Source organism: Nerophis ophidion, linkage group LG24 (assembly GCF_033978795.1).
Source record: "Nerophis ophidion isolate RoL-2023_Sa linkage group LG24, RoL_Noph_v1.0, whole genome shotgun sequence".
Taxonomy (NCBI): domain Eukaryota; kingdom Metazoa; phylum Chordata; class Actinopteri; order Syngnathiformes; family Syngnathidae; genus Nerophis; species Nerophis ophidion.
In genome coordinates this window covers 30,881,006-30,907,653 of record NC_084634.1, presented here as the reverse complement: position 1 = coordinate 30,907,653, position 26,648 = coordinate 30,881,006, and the positions used below count along the sequence as shown (strand labels likewise).

Here is a 26,648-nt window from a genome sequence, read left to right as displayed (position 1 = left end):
CAGAGGCAGCAGACAAGTACAGACAGGCCAAGCGGTGTGTCTGGAGGCAAAAACCCGGAAATGGGAGTTCGGCCATGGAGATCGACTTGCAGACTGCTTTGAAGCAATTCTAGACGACCATCCGCCGGCTCAGGAAGGGTAAGCAGTGCACTGTCAACACCGTGTATGATGTTCGACTGAGGGAATACTTCGAAAACCTCCTCAATCCCACCAACACATCTTCCTATGACAAAGTAGCGCCTGGGGAATTTGTGGTAGCTCTTGCCCCAAGTGGAGGAGTTAAAGTACCTCGGTGTCTTGTTCACGAGTGAGGAAAAGGCACGCCGGTGCGGCGTCTTCAGTAACACTGATTCGATCGGTTGTGAAGAAAGAGCTGAGCCGGAATGCAAAGCTCTCAATTTATCGGTCGACCTACGTTCCCATCCTCACCTATGGTGATGAGCTTTGGGTTATGACCAAAAGGACAAGATCATGGGTACAAGCGGTCAAAATGAGCTTCCTCCGCCGGGTGGCGGAGCTCTCCCAGAGAGATAGGTTGAGAAGACCTGTGGTCCGGGAGGAGCTTCAAGTACCAAGAGCCAGATGAGGTGGTTCAGGCATCTGGTCCGGATGCCACACGAACGGGCATGTCCGACCCTTAGGAGGCCACGGGGACTACTATCTCTCCCGGCCGGCCTGGGAACACCTCGGAATCCCCCGGGAGGAGCTGGACGAAGTGGCTGGGAAGAGGGAAGTCTGGGGTTCCCTGCTTAGGCTGCTGCCCCCGCGACCTGACCTCAGATAAGTGGAAGCTGTATTGTTGATAGAGGTATATTAGTTATTACTCATCTTTAGTGCCATTTCTATTGGTATCAGTATTTTCCATTTGTAGTGTAATGGTCATTGTCATTTCTGTGTTATTTATTCCACTAACTGCTTTTTTGCTATCACTTTTACCATCATATTTGTACATATCCTAGTCGCTGATGCTGTACTGTTTTTGTTGTTTGTCGTCTTATCCTCCTCTTGTCCCCGCAATTGCCCCCTGTCTTCCCCCTCATCTTTCTATCCCCTCCTGCACTAAAAAAAACAAATAAATTCATTTAATAAAGTCAAATAAATATAAGGCAAGAAAGTAAGTATCCCACACTTCTCTTTTGTGGAGTAAATCTGTACAGCCGATATGGGCATCTACATCAATATGATTTGCCTGAGAAGCTGGACAGGACAGAAATAAAAAAAAATAAAAAAATTAATGGACTTACCCTGTCGGAATCTCAGGGAGGGAACTGTGTGTGCTGGAATCTAATATTTCACAACTCGTATTAACGAATGTTGAGTGAGAAGTTGATTAATTCCAACTTTGGTACTCACTGTGATTTTGTCTGTAAATGATAGAATCATCCGAGTGGTTTTCCAAACGCCAATACCCGTCAATAAGGTCCATCATGTTCTCAGCCATGGGGACGGTGGCCACATTGATGGACAGACGCTGTCAGGAAACATGACGCAGTTAGTGCAAACCCGGTGTAAGAAGCCATGTTTTTGTCTTGGTTTCTACTGACTTGTCTGCCCTCTACTTCAAGGTTCATAAGAGCCTTTCCGTCGCCCTGAGATAAACACTGTATTTTCTTTATCTGCTTGAAGTCAGCCAAAAAGACAGGCTGAGGTGCCGGAAAAAGAACAATGTTAGCGTTTGCTAATGATTGTTGGCTAAACTCACGCTCACCGCTGAATTCTTCTGTGTGCGTTGGCGTATTCCCCTCCCGCCGATTACCAGCTCGACAGCAATACTCCAGCCTTGCTGTAATGAGTTTTCATTTTGACTGCGGACAACTGTCGGTGGCAGACAACTTGATTTGTGCTGCTATACTCACAACTAGTTCGCATGGGATGACTTCCTCATCGTAACTGACAAACTCTTTGAGTGTTTCGAAGAACTTTACCATGCAGTCGTCCTCCTTGAGCATCGCAAACTGCTGGAACGTTTGCTGAATCTGCTTGCGTAGTTGCTTTGACTGAACAGCAGAAAACGTTAATTACAGCCCAGTGAAGCACGGTTGACGCGTGTTTACCTTCATGCTGTTTATCAACTCTTGAGGAAAGAAAAGGTCCAAGCCAACTTCTTTTCTTCATGTGTGCAGCAAAAATAGATAAACAAACAGTCAGAAATATTTTTGCTCCAATAGACATACTGTACATCAGGCCTGGGCAATTATTTTGCCTCGGGGGGGCCAAATAGAGAAAAAAAAAAAAAAAAGTGTCTGGGGGCCGGTACCGTATTTCCTTGAATTGCCGCCGGGTATATAGTATGCGCCTACCTTGAATTGCTGCCGGGTCAAAATCGTATCGCAAAATAATTAGCACATGCTTGCATTACCGCCAGCTCAGGATTTACGCCAGGTCAAATGCGTTTTGCAAAATATTTTTATTAGCGCATGTCTTCAATTTTTGCCAGGTCAAACTCGTTTGCAAAATTAGCATATGCCTAACATTTCTGCCGGGTCAAACTCATCACTTTCACGAGTGACAATTCCCCTGTCATCATTTTCAAAATGGAGCAGGCTGATTTCAATAATTCGAAATCGCATAAAGCAGGGGTGCCCATTACGTCGATCGTGAGCTACCAGTCGACCGCGGGGGGTGTGTCAGTCGATCTCCAGCCAGGCTTTTAAAAAAAATAGACCTAAAAATTAGTGATCATCAATCTTCACCAAGACGTCACTTAAATGACATTCACGGTACCGGAGGGTCTTGTGAGATGACGCTGGCGGCTGCAAGATCATTATTATGAAAATATGACCGAGAGGAAGGCGAGAAACACTTTTTATTTCAACAGACTCTCGCGCCGTACCTTCCGTCAAAACTCTAAAGGCCGACTGCACATTTCCTATCTTCACAATAAAAGCCCTGCTTCATGCTGCCTGCGCTAACTAAATACAGAGTCTCGGAAAACTGGCGTGCACAAGCGATCCCTCAGAAAGCTGGCATGCATATCACTTGTGCACGCCAGCTTTCCGAGACTCTTATTTTGTTAGCGCAAGCAGCATGAAGCAGGGCTTTTATTGTGAAGATAGGAAATGTGCAGTCGGCCTTTGGAGTTTTGACGGAAGGGACGGCGCAAAAGTCTGTTGAAATAAAAAGTGTTTCTCGCCTTCCTCTCTGTCATTTTTTCATAATAATGAACTGGCAGCAGCCAGCGTCATCTCACAAGACCCTCGGGTGCCGTGAATGTCAATCAAGCAAGCTACGGAATTTGCCGCCAATGTTTTTCTTGTAAAGTGTATGGAAGCTGGATGAATTAGATGCCAAAAACCAACCACTTTCATGTGGTATTGTACAGAAAGGACAACTTTTTTTCTCCTCCATTTGAAAATGTGGGCGTTATCATCATTACTGTCTGATTCCAATCAATGCAAGTCATCAGAATCAGGTAATACACCAACTTATATTCTTGTCTTTGAGAAAGAAAGACATCTATATGTGTTACACATGCTTGTATTATCATTAAACACATTTAACTTGTTTACAAAAATGTCTCTTTCATAAATAAATAAATATAAATGACATGTATAAATGAGGTAGATCCCCTCGAGTTGGTTAATTGAAAAGTAGCTCGCCTGCAGAAAAAATGTGGGCACCCCTGGCATAAAGGGAAGAAGATTAAGAGCTATTCAGTAGGATTTAAGGTCCAAGCTGTTGAATATCCTAAAAAGAACAGTAAGCAGCTATGTTTTATTAATATACCGTAGCTGCGTGTGTCAAATTTGAGTCATTAAATGACTCCCGCCTCCTGGTTGTAGAGGGCGCTAGTGATCCTTTTTGAGACTACTCAGCTGCAGAAGAAGTAACAAGTGCAGTGATATGTGCTGAAACGGATATGAAACGGGGGTTGCACGACAGACCTTTAAGGATGTAACACCACTACTCTTATACTGGCTATGTAAACAACCGGGCTGAAATAAAGCATGTTCTAGTCAAATACCCAGTGTATTATTTATACAATAACACTTGGTGGCAGCGGTGGGATAAAGAGATCATCCACAGAGATGAACGAGAGGGGGAGTTGTCCGAGGGTACTTCTGTCGTCGCCAGCACTACACGTGAGGAGGCGAGCTAACTGATAGCAGCGGTCTGCACGTCGGGAGCAACCGAAACGAGAGCGCGCTATGGCTACACACCTACAGACCATGAACTGGACCAGCAAGAGTGAGCAACGTGTGTTTATTTTTTCTTCTCGCTTGCACTTTTAACATGGAAGATTATCCATCCATCCATCTTCTTCCGCTTATCCGAGGTCGGGTCGCGGGGGCAGCAGCCTAAGCAGGGAAGCCCAGACTTCCCTTTCCCCAGCCACTTCGTCTAGCTCTTCCCGGGGGATCCCGAGGCGTTCCCAGGCCAGCCGGGAGACATAGTCTTCCCAACGTGTCCTGGGTCTTCCCCGTGGCCTCCTACCGGTTGGACGTGCCCTAAACACATCCCTAGGGAGGCGTTCGGGTGGCATCCTGACCAGATGCCCGAACCACCTCATCTGGCTCCTCTCGATGTGGAGGAGCAGCGGCTTTACTTTGAGTTCCTCCCGGATGGCAGAGCTTCTCACCCTATCTCTAAGGGAGAGCCCTGCCACACGGCGGAGGAAACTCATTTCGGCCGCTTGTACTCGTGATCTTATCCTTTCGGTCATGACCCAAAGCTCATGACCATAGGTGAGGATGGGAACGTAGATCGACCGGTAAATTGAGAGCTTTACCTTCCGGCTAAGCTCCTTCTTCACCACAACAGATCGGTACAACGTTCGCATTACTGAAGACGCCGCACCGATCCGCCTGTCGATCTCACGATCCACTCTTCCCCCACTCGTGAACAAGACTCCAAGGTATTTGAACTCCTCCACTTGGGGCAGGGTCTCTTCCCCAACCCGGAGATGGCACTCCACCCTTTTCCGGGAGAGAACCATGGACTCGGATTTGGAGGTGCTGATTCTCATTCCGGCCGCTTCACACTCGGCTGCGAACCGATCCAGTGAGAGCTGAAGATCCCGGCCAGATGAAGCCAACAGGACCACATCGTCTGCAAAAAGCAGAGACCTAATCCCGTGGCCACCAAACAGGAACCCCTCAATGGAAGATTACATTTCTAAACTGGAATTTCAATCGATGCAGGAGGTAATAAAAGGAAGATCTCAATCGAGACAGAGAGACTTAAAACTGAAGAAAGATAAGGAAGCCTTCTATAAACAAGTTATCGATGCTTTTGATCAGAAGGAGCTGTGCATGGACTTCATTTACGTATAAGTAAAAGGTAAGACCATCATGTTTGTTTTAATAAATGTGCTTTTCATGATGGTATCCTTACATCACTCAAATTTTTAAACGCAGGCCTAGATTTACCACATGCCTTTGGTAAGTGCCGGAGTGAGAAGAGGTTTTAAAATAATTAGCGCATGCTTGCCTTTACCGTATGCCTTTGGTAAGCGCCGGAGTGAGAATAGGTTTTAAATTAATTAGCGCCCCGGCGGCAATTCAAGGAAATACGGGTATCTATTTTTACAAACAATACAAAACCCCACAATGTCTGCTTGAAAGCTAAAAACTTTATGATAGACCACCTTAAAAAATGGAGTTTGTTTTTACTGAATATGACACCCAGAATGCACATGAAAATAAAGAGTGTGTGATTTACATGAACTATTAATGATAAAACACTGATTAACATTGATGTCACACCCTCTCACTTTACAATCAAGCGAAACGCAACAAACAGCGAAATATGAACGCGAAGGGTAAAAATAAAAAAAATAAAAAACATGCGATCTGATATACCACTAAGCTATAGAACGTTCTTGCAAAAATGTCCTTCGGCGTCTGTCCCTGACACCCGTATTTCAGTCTGGCCGCTCTGGAAACACTCTGGAAACATTCCCCACCCACACTGCTTGGTCTGAGCTGAGCTGCCGTGACATAATGTACATTACCCTAGTAATTAGTATATCATTCAAAAGCGCAGATACCAACCATTGAAACACTTTGCATAGTTCAAGACTTAAATTTGAAAACATCACTGCACATCATAATGGCAGCTACAATTTCAATCTTAAAGATCTAAAAAAAAATTTGCAACGTCCGGCGGGTGAGATTAAAAACGTTTAACGGGGTTGCATGCGGACCCCGGGCCTTAATTTGCCCTGGTCTGCTGTACATGCTCAAATAAACTGGACACAAGGAAACAATTTAAGACAAATAACATTTATTTTTACCTTAATAATTTGGTGGCATGAAAAAAGTGCCGATGAAAATAAACACTCAAGTGATTTGGTTTAAATAATCAGTTTGGTTGATATCTTTTCATCTGTAGCATAATCAATTCACAAGGTATTTACAGCGCATCCAGAAAGTATTCATGGTGCTTAACTTTCCACATTTTAGGTTACAGCCGTAGTCCAAAACGGAATAACATTTTTGTCCTCAAAATTCTATTCCCCATATTGACTGACTTTTTCTTTAGAAAGTTTGGAAAATTGATAAAAAAAAAAAAAAGGAAATCACATTTCCATAAATACTCAGTCTTTGCTCATTACTTTATTTCCCATCTATAGAGAACGGATGGACAACTCAGTTTAACCTCTTAAATAAGGTGTCCAATCGAATCCACTTTATTTATATAGCACATTTAAACAACAATAACGTTTCCAAAGTGCTGCACAGCCATGTTAAAAACAATTGTAAAAAAAATGAATAAATTAAATAAAATAAAAAAAGTACATATATATATATATATATATATATATATATTATGCTCCACCAATGACTGAATAAAAACAAAAAATAAATACATATAAAACCAATAAAAACAATATAAAAACAATTTTAATTAAAAACTATTTTAAAGGGTAAAATCAATTAAAACAGTAAAATAGAAATCAAAGTGTATAAAAAACACAGAGGACAACAGAGAACAGAGGACCACAAAACTCACATAGTGTTAAAAGCCAAAGAATAAAAGTGGGTCTTAAGACGAGACCTAAAACACTCCACATTTTGAACATGGAGGGGCAGAGTGTTCCAGAGCTTAGGGCCGACCACAGAGAAGGCCCTGTCTCCCCTGGTCTTAAGTCTGGTCTTGGGCACCACGAGCTGGAACTGGCTCTCGGACCTCAGAGCGCGCGCAGGAATGTAAATTTGGATAAGGTCCGAGATATATTGAGGCGCTCCATGTAAAGATTTAAAAACAAACAGCAATGTTTTAAAATCAATTCTAAAATGAACAGGGAGCCAGTGCAAACACTGAAGAATTGGGGTTATATGCTGGCGTTTCCTGGCCCCCGTTAAAAGTCGTGCTGCCGCGTTCTGGACTAACTGCAACCGGGAGAGAGCTTTTTGGCTAATGCCAGCATAAAGTGCATTGCAGTAGTCCAGGCGACTTGAAATAAAAGCATGCACGACTTGTTCAAAAAGGATAAAAGATAAAAACAGTTTAACCTTTACTAAAAGACGAAGGTGATAAAAACACGATTTTAAAACGCCATTGACTTGTTTGTCTAGTTTAAAATCGCTGTCTATAGTGACGCCAAGGCTGGTGACTTGGCGTCACCAGCACCCATCAGTGTATAGCGCTTTTCTACCTTCAAGGTACTCAAAGCGCTTTGACACTACTTCCACATTTACCCATTCACACACACATTCACACACTGATGGAGGGAGCTGCCATGCAAGGCGCTAACCAGCACCCATCAGGAGCAAGGGTGAAGTGTCTTGCTCAGGACACAACGGACATGACGAGGTTGGAATTGAACCAGGGACCCTCGGGTTGCGCACGGCCACTCTTCCACTGCGCCACGCCGTCCCATGTCAACCAGAGCTCCTCATCCCACCCCCCGGATTGTAAGTAATTCAATGTATATACTATGATGATTAACCAATGTGGTGACTGTATTATGCTGATAGAATATATTTGTACCATGAAGTTTTTCCAACTTAAGCAAGTTGAAAAACTTATTCGGGTGTTACCATTTAGTGGTCAATTGTACGGAATATGTACTGAACTGTGGAATCTACTAATAAAAGTATCAATCAACTCTGTAGGAACATCTTAGGTGTGATCAGTTGAAACATGATGCCGCCGAGCTCGCTTTTGCGGTTCATGGCAAAGGCTTGGAATATCATCAATCAATCAATCAATGTTTATTTATAAAGCCCCAAATCACAAATGTCTCAAAGGACTGCACAAATCATTACGACTACAACATCCTCGGAAGAACCCACAAAAGGGCAAGGAAAACTCACACCCAGTGGGCAGGGAGAATTCACATCCAGTGGGACGCCAGTGACAATGCTGACTATGAGAAATCTTGGAGAGGACCTCAGATGTGGGCAACCCCCCCCCTCTAGGGGACCGAAAGCAATGGATGTCGAGCGGGTCTAACATGATACTGTGAAAGTTCAATCCATAGTGGCTCCAACACAGCCGCGAGAGTTCAGTTCAAGCGGATCCAAGACAGCAGCGAGAGTCCCGTCCACAGGAGACCATCATTTTATGTAGTTCATTACATTTATGAATCTGCAAACCAATTTTTTTTTTCCCCACTATCATTTTGCGGTTTTGTGTGCAGGATTTTGAGGACAAAAAATTTATTTCATTTTGGAATACAGCTGTAACATGACAAAATGTGGGAAAAGTGAAGCGCTCTGAATACTTTCAGGGTTTACCGTAAATTGATTATTTCCCCACTCTCCGGTGGCCTTGTGCATGCAGCGGCATGCTGACTATGCGAACATTCGCTGCCAAAATGAAGCCGTCCAGGGCAAAATAGAAGCAATTGAGGGACTTACTAACATTATGTCACCTGATTCTCTTCGGATTATGAAGATACACACAGAAAGGGATGCCATCGCAATTTATGTTAGCATCTTCGTAATAACACTACCTTATTATGAAACGCAAGAATCTGATTGAAACTGGTATTATCATTGTCTCGTAAGACTACAACTGGAGAAAGAATGGCAGGTCCTTTTGTTTACATATTTGTCTCCCACGCGAATCAGTGTCAAGTGCACCAGAAAAACCAAGTGCACACTTCAAGCCTCTAGAACAGAGGTGCCCATTACGTCGATCGCGATCGACTGGTCGATCTCGGAGGGTGTGTCAGTCGATATCAAGCCAGGCATTAAAAAATATACATAAAAATGAGCAATCATCAATCATACCAAGACTTCACTTTCGTCAGTTGTTTGACATTCTCGGCACCCGAGGATCTTGTGAGATGACGCTGGCTGCTGCGAGCTCATATTTAAGAAAAAAATCACAAACAGGGCGGACGCAGAGAAACACATTTTATTTCTAGAGACTCCGTACCTACTGTCAAAACTCTAAAGACCGACTGCACAGTTCCTGTCTTCACCATAAAATAACTGTTTCATCCTGCCTGTGCTAACAAAATAAAAGTCTCAGAAAGCTAGCGTGCACAAGCCAGCAAGCTACGGAGTTTGATGCCAATGTATTTCTCCCCCGCCCTCAGCGACCGCTTTCTCACTTGCTTGCCCACCCGCACAGTCACTGACGTCACTCACCTGCTGCCAGACATTAAAGGGCCACACACATATGCTACTCTCACAACAAAGTGTTTAAAAACGAGTATGCAAGTTGGACAAATGAGATGCCAAATCCAACCACTTTCATGTGGTATTGGACAGAAAGGAGGACTTTTTTTTTCCTCCATTTGAAAATGCGGACGTTATCAGCACCACTGTCTGATTCCAATCAATGCAAGTCATCAGAATCAAATACACCAACTTATATTCTTGTCTTCATGAAAGAAAGGAATCTATGTGTGTCAAACATGCTTGTATTATCATTAAACACCATTAACTTGTTAACAAAAATGTCTCTTTCATAAAAAAATAAATATAAATTATAAATAGGAATGAGGTAGATCTCCTCGACTTGGTCGATTGAAAAGTAGCTCGCCTGCGGAAAAAGTGTGAGCGCCCCTGTTCTAGAATAAAGTTGCTGTGCATTAAATGCTGTAAATCAGCACTAACAGAGTAAGAGTCCCCCAAAAAAAGACTACATATTTACTCTTATTACCCTTATTATATTGCAACTCTTTGCACTTCTATTGGGAATTCCTTTGAGACGAGTGTTGTCTCCGTACCAATATATTGGTACCGTACCAAAATTATTTGATACTTTTCTAAATAAAAGGAGACCACAAAAAATTGCATTGTTGCCTTTATTTTAACAATTTTACAGTACATTAAATGTTTATTGCAATTGTGTCCTTAAAATAGTGAACGTATGAGAAAAAATGATACAATATATTACTGCATATGTCAGACATTGTCAAACAAAGGCTCCTAAATTAGTCTGCTGACATATGCAGTATTATATTGTATAATTTTCCATTCTATTATTTGCCCAAATTATTAAGGACAAGTGGTAGATAATGAATTATTAATCTACTTGATCATTTACTGTTAATATCTGCTTACTTTCTCTTTTAACATGTTCAATCTACACTTCTGTTAAAATGTAATCACTAATTCTTCTGTTTGATACTTTACATTAATTTTTGATGATACCACAAATTTGGGTGTCAATCTGATACCAAGTCGTTACAGGATCATACATTGGTCATATTCAAAGTCTTCATGTGTCCAGGAACATATTTCCTGGATTTAGAAACGTAATATATGTATTTTTATACATATGTTGCGATGCCAAAAAGACAAAATCGTAATAGTATCGACTAGATACGCTACTGTAATTTGTATCATTACAGTAGATGTAACATGTCTAGCTATTCCTCATCCTGCAGGGATGATACTTGTAAGAAACTTACTTTAGTTGCCATGGAGGTGAGGATTAGTGATATAGAAGTAGCAAAAACACTGCCGACTTTAGCCGCAAGCTAGTTAGCCATTCCTTAAAACACCTCTTCCGGTGGATGTTTCAGTGTTATAACTTCCCATTTATTTTTACTTTTTAAGCCAAAATTCATCAGTTCTCCCTTTTCTGTCTACACACTGTCTGTTTTTAAGTACTCCATGATTGTGCACTGCCAAACGTGCTCCTCTGCTCGTAAACCAGCGATCCCACGACGTGACGACGGGGGTGCAGGCCTTTAAACCAAGCCTAGGCAATTTTTTACTCAGGGAGCCAAATTTACAAGGGAAAAAAGGTGTCTGGGGGCCTGTAAATATATTTTTAGGAACACCAATACAAAAATCGCTGAATGATTAAATGCTAAAAACGTTATGACAGACCGCCTTAAAATACAGAATGGAATTTTACTTTTTTGTTTACTGAATGAGACACCCAGAATGTACATGAAGAAAAAATGTGGGATTTACAATATAAACTATGAACGATAAAACATTGAATATTAACATATGAATGTCACACCCCGTCTTGATCGACATTTTACAATTATATATATATATATATATATATATATATATATATATATATATATATACATACATACATACATACATATTACATTTTTTATTGTGGTGCTGAATTTCCCCAAAGGATCAGTAAAGTACATTCTATTCTATTCTATGTACAGTAGATGGCAGTATTGTCCTGTTTAAGAGGGTCACAACATTGCTGAGTCAGGTCTGCATGGAGCTGGAGGGGGCGTGGCCTCCAGCTCGGCCTGAATTTCGGGACAAAATTTGTCCCAGGAGGTTTTTGGGATAGGCGCTCAATTTCAAGAGTCCCCCGAAAAACCGGGAGTGTTGGCAAGTATGAGCTAAACGCAACAAAAATGCATAAAACAGCCAAATATGAATGCAAAAGGAAAAAAAAAAAAAAAAAAAAAACACCCCTAAAATCTGTTATAATACATCACTAATCTTTAGAACAAAAAATCTCCTTCCACGTTTGTCCGTGACAAACCGCGTTGCAGGATGGCCACTCTGGAAACACTGGAAATATTCCCCAATCACACTGCTTGGTGCCTCATGTGAGCTGCTCTGACTTAGATTACCACAGTAACTAGTAGGGCTGCGAATCTTTGGTTGTCCCACGATTTGATATCAATTCTAGGGTTCACAATTCAATATCCATTTTTTTCGATTCAACGCGATTCTCGATCCAAAAACAATATTTTTCCGATTCAAAACGATTCTGTATTCATTCAATACATAACATTTCAGCAGGATCTACCCCAGTCTGCTACTTTTACATAATTGTAAAAGACATTGTTTTTTTCAACTGATTGCAATAATGCAAATTTGTTTTAATTATTAAACGAACCAAAGAAATGAATTATTTGATCTTTGTGAAAACATTGGACACAGTGTGTTGTCGAGCTTATGAGATGTGATGCAAGTGTAAGCCACTGTGACACTTATGTTTTTATAAATGTCTAATGATAATGTAAATGAGGGATTTTTAATCACTGCTATGCTGAATTATAACTAATATTGATAATATTTTTTTTCACTACTTTTGGTTTGTTCTGTCTTATATTTGTGTCTCCTCAATTGCTCTGTTTATTGCAATTCTGAGTGTTGCTGGGTCAGGTTTGGTTTTGAAATTTGATTGCATCGTTATGGTATTGCTGTGTAGTGGTTTGTTGGATTGATAAAAAAAAAAAAAATCTATTTAAAAAAATAAAAAATAGATTCTGAATCGCACAACATATTTTTCCTCCCACACCCCTAGTAACCAATATAGCATACAAAAGCGCAGATTCTAACCATTGAAACTATGTGGCGTTTAAGACGTACGGTTACTTGAAAACATCACTGCACATCATAATGGCAGGTACAGTTTCCATCTTAAAGATTTAAAAAAAAAAAAAAAATGGGAACGTCTGGCAGGTCGGATTGAAAAGTTTAACGGCCCACATGCGGACCCCGAGCCTTAATTTTCCAGGTCAGCTTTAAACTTTCCGAAGTTTTTAATGATGTAGAAAAAAAAAAAACTCAGATTTGAGCCATTTTCAACATTTAACTGCAGTTCAAATCAAATCAAGATTAATCAGTTTATAACCTAATTAATCAAAATCTAATAGATTTGGGAATTTTGCCATTGTAGCCAGCCCTAATAAGAGACCTCTGCTTTTGTAGACCACGCATTCAGCAATTAATTGAACCTTTTTAAGAGTACAAACTTACTCAAGCAGCTCAAAGTTTGACTTCTTTTCCAGACCCTTTGCATTCATGTCTTTGTAGAATCTCCTGTAAGATAAAAGTAAATAATTTAATGTATGACTTGCCTCATACTGTTGAACCCCCATTAGACCATCTTGTGTCCAACTCACCTAATCTCCAAGCAACCAAGTTTAAGCGCCATCCCACTGCTGACCATACTGGCATGATACTGCATGTAGTCGCTCCGCACCTGCCGATAAATTTCAAGTAAATACCTCAGACCCATTTTCCACAGTCCCACAATGAAATAAATCCACACATTTTGTTACCTGTTGATAGAAATACACTAGCGTAGATCGGTCGTCTTTGAACTTTTCCAGGAAGTTCACGGGAATGTATCTGATACGAAGGTCATACCTGCCGTTTAAAAAGAAGATCAAATACAATTACCCATTTTGACAGTAACTCAGTAATGGAAGGCCCAAGTCAACCATTTGATTTTTGTTTGAAGTTTGTCCCAAAACTCCCTACGTTTACCTCCACTCAGCTTCCACGTGATGGCTTTCGTAACGCTGCTCCACCTCGCCGACAGACAGGTTGGGATGAAGCCAGTGAAGTTCCTCTGACTTGAGATGTTTGAGCATGAGGCCGAAGCATCCTTCGTGTTCAATATTTGGCCCGAGTCGCCCGCTGATTAATATTGAATGGATAATTGACTGTGGGATGAGACAGAATGTTTTTTGCCACATCGTAGCTGGTCTATACAGCTGCAATGGCCAAGTTGTTAAGGTATGCAATTTTAAATCCTTATTGCAGCATTTACCCCTCATGATATTGAAGTGAATTAATTAACTCATGTTTTGCATCGGGTGAATGATTATATTTATCTTGGAAAAATCAAACCACTAAGTTTAATTAAACAGTGTTATTTCAGTTTGAGCACATAGGATAAGACCCCTTAGTTTGATATTGGCAGGGGGATTGCATCCTCGCTCACCCGGATTTGCCAGGAGCTGTCACACTTGACCAGCTTGAAGTTCTTGCCCAGGTTATTGTTGGTGCAGAAGCACACTTTGAGGATCTTAATAGGCCCTCCCTCCCCAGTGAACAGTGCCTCTTGACTGGAATTGGTGTCGCTCGGTCTCGAACTGGCCGCTTTCCAGGACAGGGTGTCTCCGGACATCACCTCGTACATGGTCAGGGTTGGATGGGCCTCATATCATCTTTGGAAAAAGGAGAATAAATACTGTAAATGCAGTAGTTCTTTGAATCAAACTTCTTTTTACGGGATAAAAAAAAATCATGTTTGATTTGCTAGTTGGTAGATGCGCTTGTTAAGTTTTGTGTTGAGATATGCTAAAGGGTTCAGTTTGTTTCGAACATTCATACGATACAATGAGACGCATCACATATTTCCAGTTTCATTACAGCAAGTCCAAAACGGAGTAGGAAGAAGCCCAGCTTATTCAATCCTACCCCTTTTCATACCGTAGCAATGTTATCCCATTTCCTTGTTCTCTTTAACAGAAGAGTGAATAAATACAGAAATATACCATAGCAGGTAAACAATTATCTAACAAACACAAAAAAAGGGTTCAAGATGTTCATATTTACTGTTCTGTGTACACTTGTAGTTTGAACAGTCTCTTAAACTGAATCATATTGGTGCTTTATAAATAAAGTAGATTGGGGCTTCACGGTGGCAGAGGGGTTAGTGCGTCTGCCTCACAATACAAAGCTCCTGCAGTCTTGGGTTCAATCCCAGGCTCGGGATCTTTCTGTGTGGAGTTTGCATGTTCTCCCCGTGAATGCGTGGGTTCCCTCCGGGTACTCCGGCTTCCTCCCACCTCCAAATACATGCACCTGGGGATAGGTTGATTGGCAACACTAAATTGGCCCTAGTGTGTGAATGTGAGTGTGAATGTTGTCTGTCTATCTGTGTTGGCCCTGCGATGAGGTGGCGACTTGTCCAGGGTGTACCCCGCCTTCTGCCCGATTGTAGCTGAGATAGGCGCCAGCGCCCCCCGCGACCCCGAAAGGGAATAAGAGGTAGAAAATGGATGGATGGATGGATGATTTATTTGATTAATCAATTTCATAATTTAATTTCACATACGGACATGCTAAAGGTTGTAAATGTTGTACACGTATACAAATGTTATGAATTAGATTTTCCTCTAAGGTTATGTTACTCCTCTTTAGTTGAGAAGAAGTTTTGCACATCCTTGGGTAGCAGGCTATAGTTTGCTTTGTACAACATTTTAACTGTTTGCAAATTCACCAAATGCACTGTAATACCGGTACATTCCAGAAAGAGATTTATATTTCAGACAATACTCTCTTTGTAGCGACGTTATCACTTATCTCATCTGTTTATGCTGTTCAGTTATGTTAGCGACTTCGCACAGCATTTAGCATTAGCTCCTCTCTGCTGTCAGGTGTGTGAAATGTTGGAAAAGCACCGAAGCATTGGGAAGGCTGTGCAAAACGAAACTAAAACTGACAGGTGCGAAACAAAGCGGAATGCTGGAATATAGCAAACACTCACGGCTGGAGGAGAGAGTGGCCACATTAAGAATATCCATTCCAAACAAAGTGCCACCAAAAAAGAATGCCAGCTCAGACTCAATTTAAATAGCATTAATCACCAATAGAAATCCATCCATCCATCCATCCATTTTCTACCGCTTATTTCCTTTCGGGGTCGCGGGGGGCGCTGGCGCCTATCTCAGCTACAATCGGGCGGAAGGCGGGGTACACCCTGGACAAGTCGCCACCTCATCACAGGGCCAACACAGATAGACAGACAACATTCACACTCACATTCACACACTAGGGACCATTTAGTGTCGCCAATCAACCTATCCCCAGGTGCATGTCATAGGGTAGAGAAAAAGAAGAAGCGTATCGACTACAGAGTTGGTACGGACTACAATTGCGGACTCGCGCACATTTTCAGGACTTATACAGATCCCGAATACACATCAGCAGGTACCAGAAGGTAAGAAAATTTGGTTTCGCATAATATTGCAAAACAAAACACCAGATAATATATTTGCTTATAGGTGCCATTTTGCGGGTCGTTATACACGCACCATAATAATACTTGTATGTTTAATGCGCTGACAATCGATCAAGCTGTGCGGCTTCATCTCTTACCTAAGTCGTAACAAAAAAATTTGACAGATTTTTGAGTGCTGTGTGTAATGATCTAAATTCTCACTGAAACATTTGATGTTTTGGTGTTGTTTACTGCAATCATATTGCAGTCTACACATATCTATTATGTATAACTGCCATCTACTGGTCACACTTATCATTATTCCATGTTCCAAATAAAATTGCTTCGAGGTCAGTAAGCACAACCAGAATTATGCTGTACATTAGGCGCACCAGATTATAAGGTGCCCTGTCAATTTTTGAGAAAATTAAAGGCTTTATAGGCTTTATAGTCCCAAAAATACGGTAAGTTTGTGTCCATCTCGCCCAGCCCTAATTTTGACACTTCTACAAAAGGTAGGTACAGTGTTGAAACAGTAACTAGCCGAAGGGTCGAACAATATTTTCTTCAACTCTTAAGTTTCTTTAGAAGTATTACATTCTGAGATTATACGTATGTTTAACAACGTATTACTGTGTGATGTGTCATAGTTTTACATGGACTTGGGCTTCCAGGTGGAATGGAGAAGAAGACAGGAGGACCAATGTGTCTAAATCAACTTGAAATTATGGGATGTGTTTGTTGTAACCGAGTCAATCAAACATTGAATATGTAGTGTAAAAACAAAACTGGCTAATAACTTAAATACTTGTGTCAGAATGTTCTCATAATGTTCGTAAAATGGGCGGGTTTACCAGCAAATGCCGAAAAAACAAATATGGATTTACTGCTTATAAACACATTAGTTTCTCATGGAAATACACTGACAGTTGAAAAATGCAGGAAAGAAAGCTGATAGATAGTGCGAGAATACCTGAACTTCCACATCATTAATAAACACCACCAATATGTGAATGCAGAGTAATTTAATGATAGGTTGTCGCTTCTCACTGTAAAGCGCTTTGAGTGTTTTTATCAATTAAATCCATTATCAAGATTATTACTTGCACATACATATACAGTATACTGCAATACTACTTTATTTTAATGGTGGAGGCACTGCTTCGCAAATATTTTCTGTTACGAATCCCTGGGTATAACAAAATATTTAGCGCCCCCCACACACACATAAACACACGCACTCACGTACTCTCCACCGTTACTTTATGTACCGTATTTTCCGCGCTATAAGCCGCACCTAAAAACCAAAAATGTTCTCAAAAGATGACAGTGCGGCTTATAACCCGGTGAGCCTTATATATATATATTAATTTAAATATTTATTTTCATAGAGTTTAGGTTTCGCAACTACGGTAAACAGCCGCCATCTTTTTTCCCCGTAGAAGAGGAAGCGCTTCTTCTTCTACGGTAAGCAACCGCCAAGGTAAGCGCCCGCCCACCTGGAAAGAGGAAGCGCTTCTTCTTCTACGGTACGCAACCGCCAAGGTAAGCACCCGCCCCCGTAGAAGAAGAAGCGCACGGCTAATCCGATTCATTTCATTTGTGTGTTTCTGTAAAGACGACCACAAAATGGCTCCTACTAAAAGACACGTGTACAACGCGGAATTCAAACTCAAGGAAATAAGTCACGCAGAAGAACACGGAAATAGAGCAGCAGCGAGAGAATTGAACATAAATGAATCAATGGTGCTTAGGTGGAGGAAGCAACAAGATGACCTGCGCCAAGTAAAGAAGACAACACAGAGTTTGAGGGAACAAAGCAAGATGGCAACAGTTGGAGGACAAACTGGAACAGTGGGTAGTTGAGCAGAGAGCAGCAAGCAGAAGTGTCAGTACCATCACTATTCCAATGAAGGCAACAGCGCCAGCAAGCGAACTTCACTTGGATGATTTTAAAGGTGGTGCTTCTTGGTGTTTCCGGTCCATGAAAAGACGCAATCTCTCCATCCGCACACGGACTACTATTTCACAGCAACTGCCAAAAGACTTTCAAGAAAAGCTGGCTACTTTCCACGCATATTGTAAAAACAAGATAGCTGAAAAAAGATCCGGCCAGGAAGGCAGGATTCATGGAACTGCCGGACAGCAACAGCGACACTGACTCTGATGACTTCGACGAGACGGAGCCCGCCATTTTGGATGCCGTATTCGCCCAATTTTTTAATTCAGACACCGAAGAAGAAAAATTCGAGGGATTTATGGATGAGGAATAACTTCTGAAGGTGAGCTTTAAATGTTTATTTTGTGTGCTGTGACATTAACATTCGAGCAAAGTTGAGTTATTGATGTTGCTATTGCTATTCCTGTGATAAAATGGCAACCAAGGTGATCAAAAAGGTCAACCAAAGAACGAGATTCCTCTACAGAATCTCCTCTCTGGTCAACAAAAGCACCTTGAGGATTCTAGCGGGAACTCTCATTCAACCCTTCTTCGATTACGCTTGCACCTCCTGGTACCCCAGCACCTCCAAAACCCTCAAATCTAGACTCCAAACATCCCAGAATAAGCTAATCCGGTTACTTTTAGACCTCCACCCCAGATCACACCTCAATCCAACCCACTTCTCCAAAGTGGGCTGGCTCAGGGTGGAGGACAGAGTAAAACAACTTGCACTGAGCCTAGTCTATAAAATCCGCTACATCTCCTTGATACCGAAGTACATGTCAAATTACTTCCTTAACGTAAATGACCGCCATAACCACAACACCAGGGGGAGCTCCACAAACCACGTTAAACCCAGATTCCGATCTAACAAAGGTCTTAACTCATTCTCTTTCTATGCCACATCAATGTGGAATGCACTCCCAACAGGTGTAAAAGTAAGTGCATCTCTATATTCCTTCAAAACCGCTCTAAAACAACACCTCCAGGCAACTTCAACACTTTACTAATACCCTCCTCCATTCACATCCCATCTCCCCGGATTATAAACAACTCAAATGTACTTCTAATGTATATACTGTACTTGTTCTTATGCTATCTGAACTCACTATGTTCCCTGCTGGCTGTACATATCCTACTAAATAAGACCTACACTGTTTCAATGTCCACATTTCTCTGTTGATGCAATTGTTGATGACTGAAGTTCTGATATCAACCAAAGCTCCTCATCCCACCCCCCGGATTGTAAATAATGTAAATAATTCAATGTACATACTTTGATGATTAACTTGTGTGATGACTGTATTATGTTGATAGTATATATTTGTACCATGAATTGATTAACGTGGACCCCGACTTAAACAAGTTGAAAAACGTATTCGGGTGTTACCATTTAGTGGTCAATTGTACGGAATATGTACTGAACTGTGCAATCTACTAATAAAAGTATCAATCAATCAATCAATCAAAACTCTGCAATATTTTGAGTGTTACTATTGTTGTGATTGCACATTCGCACACTGGTTTGTATAATTAAAGTTTGACTGACCTATCTGACTTTTTTTTTGACATTCCCTTTGGCGCAGCATGGGCGCGGCTTATGACCCGGTGCGGCTTATAGGTTTACAAAGTTTTTAAATATGCCATTCATTGAAGGCGCGGCTTATAACACGGGGCGGCTTATAGCGCGGAAAATACGGTAGTATAATTTGTCTATACATTTTTTTTTTTAACTGTACCTCTGCATAACATTGTAAGCTTATTAAAATTAAAGGAAAGAAGATACCCATCTTTCCTCGTCTCAAAACGTGATTACAGTAAAGCCAATTGCTACATACCCATCATCATATTCTGGTATGGCAAAAACAGCATGTTGTGCATGTGGTCACATGCACCCACCCTGGCATTGCACCGAACCCCCCAGGCCCGCCTCACTAATTAAGAAGGACTAATGTAGTGGACCATTATAGTTTTATTCTTTCAAATTAAGGAGAACCACAGCACAGCAATGTGCGTCATGGGAATTTTTTCCTATTTCATCTAAACGGATTCGCAAAACATAAATTCATATGCTCTTGACCTATATTGTCCATCGTCCATTGGAAAAAACATTCCTCATCCGTTAATTTTTTTGTTTTGGTCCGGAAACAAATATTGAAAAAAACGAGTTGTCTTTTCAGTTTTTTTAGTTTTGGTTTTATATCGAGAAATGAATGACCAAATGATACACGCATTTTGTCCATTGTCCATTGGAAAAAAAACATTTCTCATCCGTTTTTTGTTTTTGTTTTGGATCAGCAAACAAATATTGAAAAAAATTAGTTGTTGTTTCGGTTTTCTAGTTTTGGTTTTATATTGAGAAATGAATGACCAAATGATGCACATAATTTTATAGGGTAAACAACTGGACTCTTCTGAAACGTCTTCAACAAACAAGAAGAGTTCAGTTGCTTCCAATTCAACCTTTGTGGATGGTATAAATCTTCTTTCACAAAAATATAACAGGCAAAAAAGTTTTTAAGTCAAAGTGTCCCTTTTTTGTTTAAGGGAGTTGGCAACCCATTTTCAAGATGGACCCTAATACTCATGTAACTGTTTTAGGGCTTTTTTTTTCTACCTACAGTACACTTTTACAGTCAGTCTGTGAATTATGCAGCATGTTATATAGTCATTTTTACAATGCTGGTTGATGGAACCCGTGGGTCTGGAATAATGTTAGTAGGTTGCTTCCAAAAAGTGTTGTCATGTCTCTGTTGTTACTGCTTGCTTGATGCTTTATTCACTTTTAAATATATCTACAAGTCTTGGATACGTTAATTCCTTTTCTTTTAAATGAACCAAGGCGCTTTAAATTATTTTCATAATTTTTATTCATTTTGTTATGCTTTTTACGATCAATCTGACGAGTCAGCGACAACAACCCTGTCAACTTGACTTAAGGTGTGTCTCAAACAATGGCTTCCTGTAAAAGCTGTTGGATATATCAACAATAAATTTGTGTGCGGTTGTTCGGGGGAATAATCATAAATTATGGCATATGGACACAGTTTGTTGATGATCTGTTGAACTCATATACATCAAGTGTTGTAAATGTTTTGGACACCATTGCTCCTGTCAAAGTTTAAAATGGTTAAAAGTAGGCAAAAAGGGCCATGGAGACTCAGTCCTGGCACAGAAAAGGGAGTGCCGCAGAGCCGAAAGGATATGGTGAAAATAAAAACTTCAAGCTCACTATGTGACTCAAATGTGTACAACCAGACTTTGCATAGATCAAGGGAAAAATATTTTGCAGAAATCATCACAAACTGTAGTAACAACTCGTGTCCTGTTCGAATCTGTAAACAGATTAACAAATCCTCCACTTCCACTAGAACTCATTTCCACATCAAAGTGCAATGAGTTTACAATATAGTTCATAATAGAAATTCAAGGGATAACCAATGAAATAATTCTTGGAAAACAAATAGCTACTCTGCAGCCAGTTAGTCAACTAGCGCTGGCACATTTCAATTCTATTACTGACAAAACAGTTGAAGAAATCCTCCACAGTCTGAGGCCATCAAAATGCTGCCTCAATGAGTTAGCCACTAGGTTTCTGTGCTGAGCAGTTTATTACTACAATTTGTTCAACTATTTAACATCTCACTTCAAACTGGAACATTTCTAAAAGCTTTAAAAACTGCTGTCATTAACCCCCTCCTTAGAAGTGTAGTCTTAATGCCACGGCACTGAAGAACCATCGGCCCAGATCAAACCTGCTATTTTTGGGCAAAGTCCTCGAACAAGTTGTATACCAACAGCTTAGTGACTTTCTCCTGTTTAACAATTTGTTGGATATTTCCCCATCAGGCTTTAGGCCCAACAACGGCACTGAAACGGTGCCGGTCAAGGTGACAAATGATATGCCTCTGAACATGGATGAAGTAGAAGTCTCAGTATTGGTTCTGCTGGACCTGAGAGCTGCCTTTGACACAGTTGACCATAATTTCTTGATACAGTTGATAGAAAACTCAGGGCTTGATTTTGGGACCCCTTTTGTTCCACTTGCACTTGCTGCCACAAGGTCAGCTAATACGCAGCTTCAATGTGTCCTACTACAACAATGGAGATGACACTCAGGTATATCGGTCACCGACGACAGGCGAACGTCAGCCTGTTGATTTACTTCATCACTGCAGTGTGTGGATGCAAAATAATTTTCTTCAGCTAAACTCAGGCCCCAGGGGTGGACGAGATCCGCCCGGAGTTCCTTAAGGCTCTGGATGCTGTGGGGCTGTCTTGGTTGACAAGACTTTGCAGCATCGCGTGGACATCGGGGGCGGTACCTCTGGATTGGCAGACCGGGGTGGTGGTTCCTCTCTTTAAGAAGGGGGACCGGAGGGTGTGTTCCAACTATCGTGGGATCACACTCCTCAGCCTTCCCGGTAAGGTTTATTCAGGTGTACTGGAGAGGAGGCTACGTCGGATAGTCGAACCTCGGATTCAGGAGGAACAGTGTAGTTTTCGTCCTGGTCGTGGAACTGTGGACCAGCTCTATACTCTCGGCAGGGTTCTTGAGGGTGCATGGGAGTTTGCCCAACCAGTCTACATGTGCTTTGTGGACTTGGAGAAGGCATTCGACCGTGTCCCTCGGGAAGTCCTGTGGGGAGTGCTCAGAGAGTATGGGGTATCGGACTGTCTTATTGTGGCGGTCCGTTCCCTGTACGATCAGTGTCAGAGCTTGGTCCGCATTGCCGGCAATTTCCAGTGAGGGTTGGACTCCGCCAAGGCTGTCCTTTGTCACCGATTCTGTTCATAACTTTTATGGACAGAATTTCTGGGCGCAGTCAAGGCGTTGAGGGGTTCCGGTTTGGTAACCGCAGGATTAGGTCTCTGCTTTTTGCAGATGATGTGGTCCTGATGGCTTCATCTGACCGGGATCTTCAGCTCTCGCTGGATCGGTTCGCAGCCGAGTGTGAAGCGACCGGAATGAGAATCAGCACCTCCAAGTCCGAGTCCATGGTTCTCGCCCGGAAAAGGGTGGAGTGCCATCTCCGGGTTGGGGAGGAGACCATGCCCCAAGTGGAGGAGTTCAAGTACCTAGGAGTCTTGTTCACGAGTGAGGGAAGAGCGGATCGTGAGATCGACAGGCGGATCGGTGCGGCGTCTTCAGTAATGCGGACGTTGTACCGATCCGTTGTGGTGAAGAAGGAGCTGAGCCGGAAGGCAAAGCTCTCAATTTACCGGTCGATCTACGTTCCCATCCTCACCTATGGTCATGAGCTTTGGGTCATGACCGAAAGGATAAGATCACGGGTACAAGCGGCCGAAATGAGTTTCCTCCGCCGTGTGGCGGGTCTCTCCCTTAGAGATAGGGTGAGAAGCTCTGCCATCCGGGAGGGACTCAAAGTAAAGTCGCTGCTCCTTCACATCGAGAGGAGCCAGATGAGGTGGTTCGGGCATCTGGTCAGGATGCCACCCGAACGCCTCCCTAGAGAGGTGTTTAGGGCACGTCCAACCGGTAGGAGGCCACGGGGAAGACCCAGGACACGTTGGGAAGACTATGTCTCCCGGCTGGCCTGGGAACGCCTCGGGATCCCCCGGGAAGAGCAAGACGAAGTGGCTGGGGAGAGGGAAGTCTGGGTTTCCCTGCTTAGGCTGTTGCCCCCGCGACCCGACCTCGGATAAGCGGAAGATGATGGATGGATGGATGGATAAACTCAGACAAAACTGATTTAATTGTCTGTGGACCACAGAAGCATAATGAAACTATTATTAGTCATCTTGAAACCCTCTCACTGAAACGTAATATTCACGTTAGAAATCTAGGGGTAGTACTGGACTCAGACTTGAACTTTAGCAGCAACATTAAGTCAATAAATTCAGCAGCTTTTTACCATCTGAAAAAACATTGCCAAAATCAGAAGACTAATGTCTAAATCAGACTTAGAAAAACTATTCCGTGCCTTTGTATCCAGCAGGTTAGACTACTGTAATGGCCTTCTTACTGGGCTTTCTAAACAAACTGTAAAGCAGCTACAGTACATCCAGAATGCTACTGCTCAAGTCCTGACTAGAGCCAGTCAATAGGACCATAATAGTCCAGTGCTTAGGTTGCTGCACTGGCTTCCTGTTTCTCAGAGGATAGACTTTGAAACAGTGTGCCAAAGTACATCTCTGACATGTTAGTGAGCTCTGACAACATCAGGGAGTGATCTCCTGCTGGAGCTCAGTCAGGACTAAACATGGTTTCAGTTTTATGCTCCAAGATCTGGAATAGTTTTCTTGAAGATGTGAGACAGGGCTCAATGTTGGCAATGTTCAAATCCAGCCTTCAAACACTTTTATTTAATTGCACATATGACAACTGAAAGTATTTTATGTACACCATATAATTGTTTTCAATTAATAATTAATATTTTTTTATGATGATCATATTTTCTGATTTTTATTTAAATTATTTTTCTTTTTTTTAATTTTCTGTCAAGCACTTTTAATTGCCCTGTGTACAAATTGTGCTCTATAAACAAAATGGACTTGCCTTATCATGTTACTGAAATGCGCTCTGTCATTGCTTCTTGGCTGTTTTTATGTTTTACGTGCAAAAAGATCATAAAAAATGTTAACGTTTTATAGCTATTCTATGAATTTAGCTTCAATTTAGTATGATGATTAGCAGAGGTGGGTAGTAACGCGCTACATTTACTCCGTTACATCTACTTGAGTAACTTTTGGGATAAATTGTACTTCTAAGAGTAGTTTTTATGCAACATACTTTTACTTTTACTTGAGTATATTTATAGAGAAGGAACGCTACTTTTACTCCGCTCCATGTATCTACAATCAGGTCGCTACTCGCTACTTTTTTTTTTACCGATCTCTTAATGCACGCTTTGTTTGTTTTGATTTTGTCAGACACGCATTCAAAGTAGGAACTACGCATGCTTGCGTTTCACCAATCAAATGCAGTCACTGGTGACGTTGGACCAATCAAACAGAGCCAGGTGGTCACGTGACCGTCACACGTAGAGCCCGACATGTTGAAAAACTTATTGGGGTTTTACCATTTAGTGGTCAACTGTACGGAATATGTACTGTACTGTGCAATCTACTAATAAAAGTTTCAATCACTCAACCAATCAATCAAAACTGTAAAGGAAAAAAGACACTTTTTATTTCAACCGTACTTCCCGTCAAAAGCCTAAAGACTGATCGCACAGTTCCTGTCTTCACAATAAAAATGCCGCTCCATCACGCCTGCGCTAACAAAATAAGAGTCTCCGAAAGCCAGCGCAAACAAGCTAGCAAGCCACGGACTTTGCCGCCAATGTATGTCTTGTAAAGTGTATAAAAACGAATATGGAAGCTGGACAAATAAGATGCCAAATCCAACGACTTTCATGTGGTTTTAGACAGGAAGGAGGAACTTTTATTCTTCTCCATTTGAAAACCGGGACGTTATCAGCACTATACTGTCTGATTCCAATCAATGCAAGTCATCAGAATCAGGTAATACACCAACTTATATTCTTGTCTTCATGAAAGATAGGAATCTATATGTTAAACATGCATGTATATTCATTAAAACACCTTTAACATGTCAACAAAAACCGCAAAATAAATAAATATAAATTATGTATTGTATATATAAAGGTATGTATGTATGTATATATATATATATATATATATATATATATATGATATGTGTGTATGTATATATGAGGTAGATCGCCTCGACTTGGTCATTTATTAAGTAATTGATAAACGTTGAAAAACTTATTGGGGTGTTACCATTTAGTGGTCAATTGTACGGAATATGTACTGTACTGCAATCTACTAATACAAGTTTCAATCAATCAATCAATGCCTACTGAGACTATGGTGCTGTTAAGTTATTGTGGCTCAATTTGCCTTAATTTTTTTTATTTTAATGTATTATTATTTAATATATAATATTGTTTTAGTTGCTTAAGAGATATTCCTGGCTCTGAATTTGCTCATTGCTATTTTTTATGTTTTTGTGCATTATTTGTTGCTGGAATCATTAAACAAACAGGTTACTCATCAGTTACTCAGTACTTGAGTAGTTTTTTCACAACATACTTTTTACTTTTACTCATGTAAATATTTGGGTGACTACTCTTTACTTTTACTTGAGTAATAAATCTCTAAAGTAACAGTACTCTTACTTGAGTACAATTTCTTGCTACTCTACCCACCTCTGATGATTAGTCAAGTTTTTCAGCACTATTCAGTTGACAAGCCAGATATGTTGTTTTTTAGCATGTGGAAAATGAATACAAACTTACATCTTTTACAGTAATGTAATTTTTTAAATTTTTTTAGCTGTCATGCTGATTAACCGTGAATTCAAGCTGCATGTTACCATTAAACACTTTGAGATGTATCTGCATGTCTGGGTTCTCTGTGGCTGTTGAAAGGATGGGACCTGAACTCCAGGGCTTAACAAGTCTTTTTATTTTGCTTTTTGTTGGGTTTTCTCCGGGCTCTCTTGCTCACATGGGCTCGCCTCTCTGCTGTCTGCGCTCTCTGCCCCTCATGGCCTCTGACGCTGCTAATAAAGGAGACAGGTGATTGATAACCCGCTTAAGCTGGGAAATCCCCTCACCTGCTCCTGCACACGCGC

The 26,648-nt window shown here is 41.3% G+C and overlaps 1 protein-coding gene across 6 annotated transcripts in view; it reads right to left on the bottom strand.

The window, feature by feature from the left end:
- The window catches only part of ptk2bb (protein tyrosine kinase 2 beta, b), an 87,374-nt gene that overhangs the window by 39,227 nt on the left and 21,499 nt on the right, over window positions 1-26,648 (bottom strand). For all 6 annotated transcript variants that reach the window (XM_061886250.1, XM_061886251.1, XM_061886249.1 and 3 more), the window contains 11 exons: window positions 14,077-14,302; window positions 13,617-13,795; window positions 13,409-13,496; window positions 13,250-13,329; window positions 13,104-13,166; window positions 2,055-2,109; window positions 1,857-1,997; window positions 1,709-1,783; window positions 1,545-1,643; window positions 1,354-1,471; window positions 1,245-1,284 (listed from right to left, as the gene is read on the bottom strand). In XM_061886250.1, coding sequence (XP_061742234.1) covers window positions 1,245-1,284; window positions 1,354-1,471; window positions 1,545-1,643; window positions 1,709-1,783; window positions 1,857-1,997; window positions 2,055-2,109; window positions 13,104-13,166; window positions 13,250-13,329; window positions 13,409-13,496; window positions 13,617-13,795; window positions 14,077-14,274 — 1,136 coding nt within the window. In that variant the 5' untranslated portion in view covers window positions 14,275-14,302. The remainder of the gene's footprint in view (window positions 1-1,244; window positions 1,285-1,353; window positions 1,472-1,544; window positions 1,644-1,708; window positions 1,784-1,856; window positions 1,998-2,054; window positions 2,110-13,103; window positions 13,167-13,249; window positions 13,330-13,408; window positions 13,497-13,616; window positions 13,796-14,076; window positions 14,303-26,648) is intronic.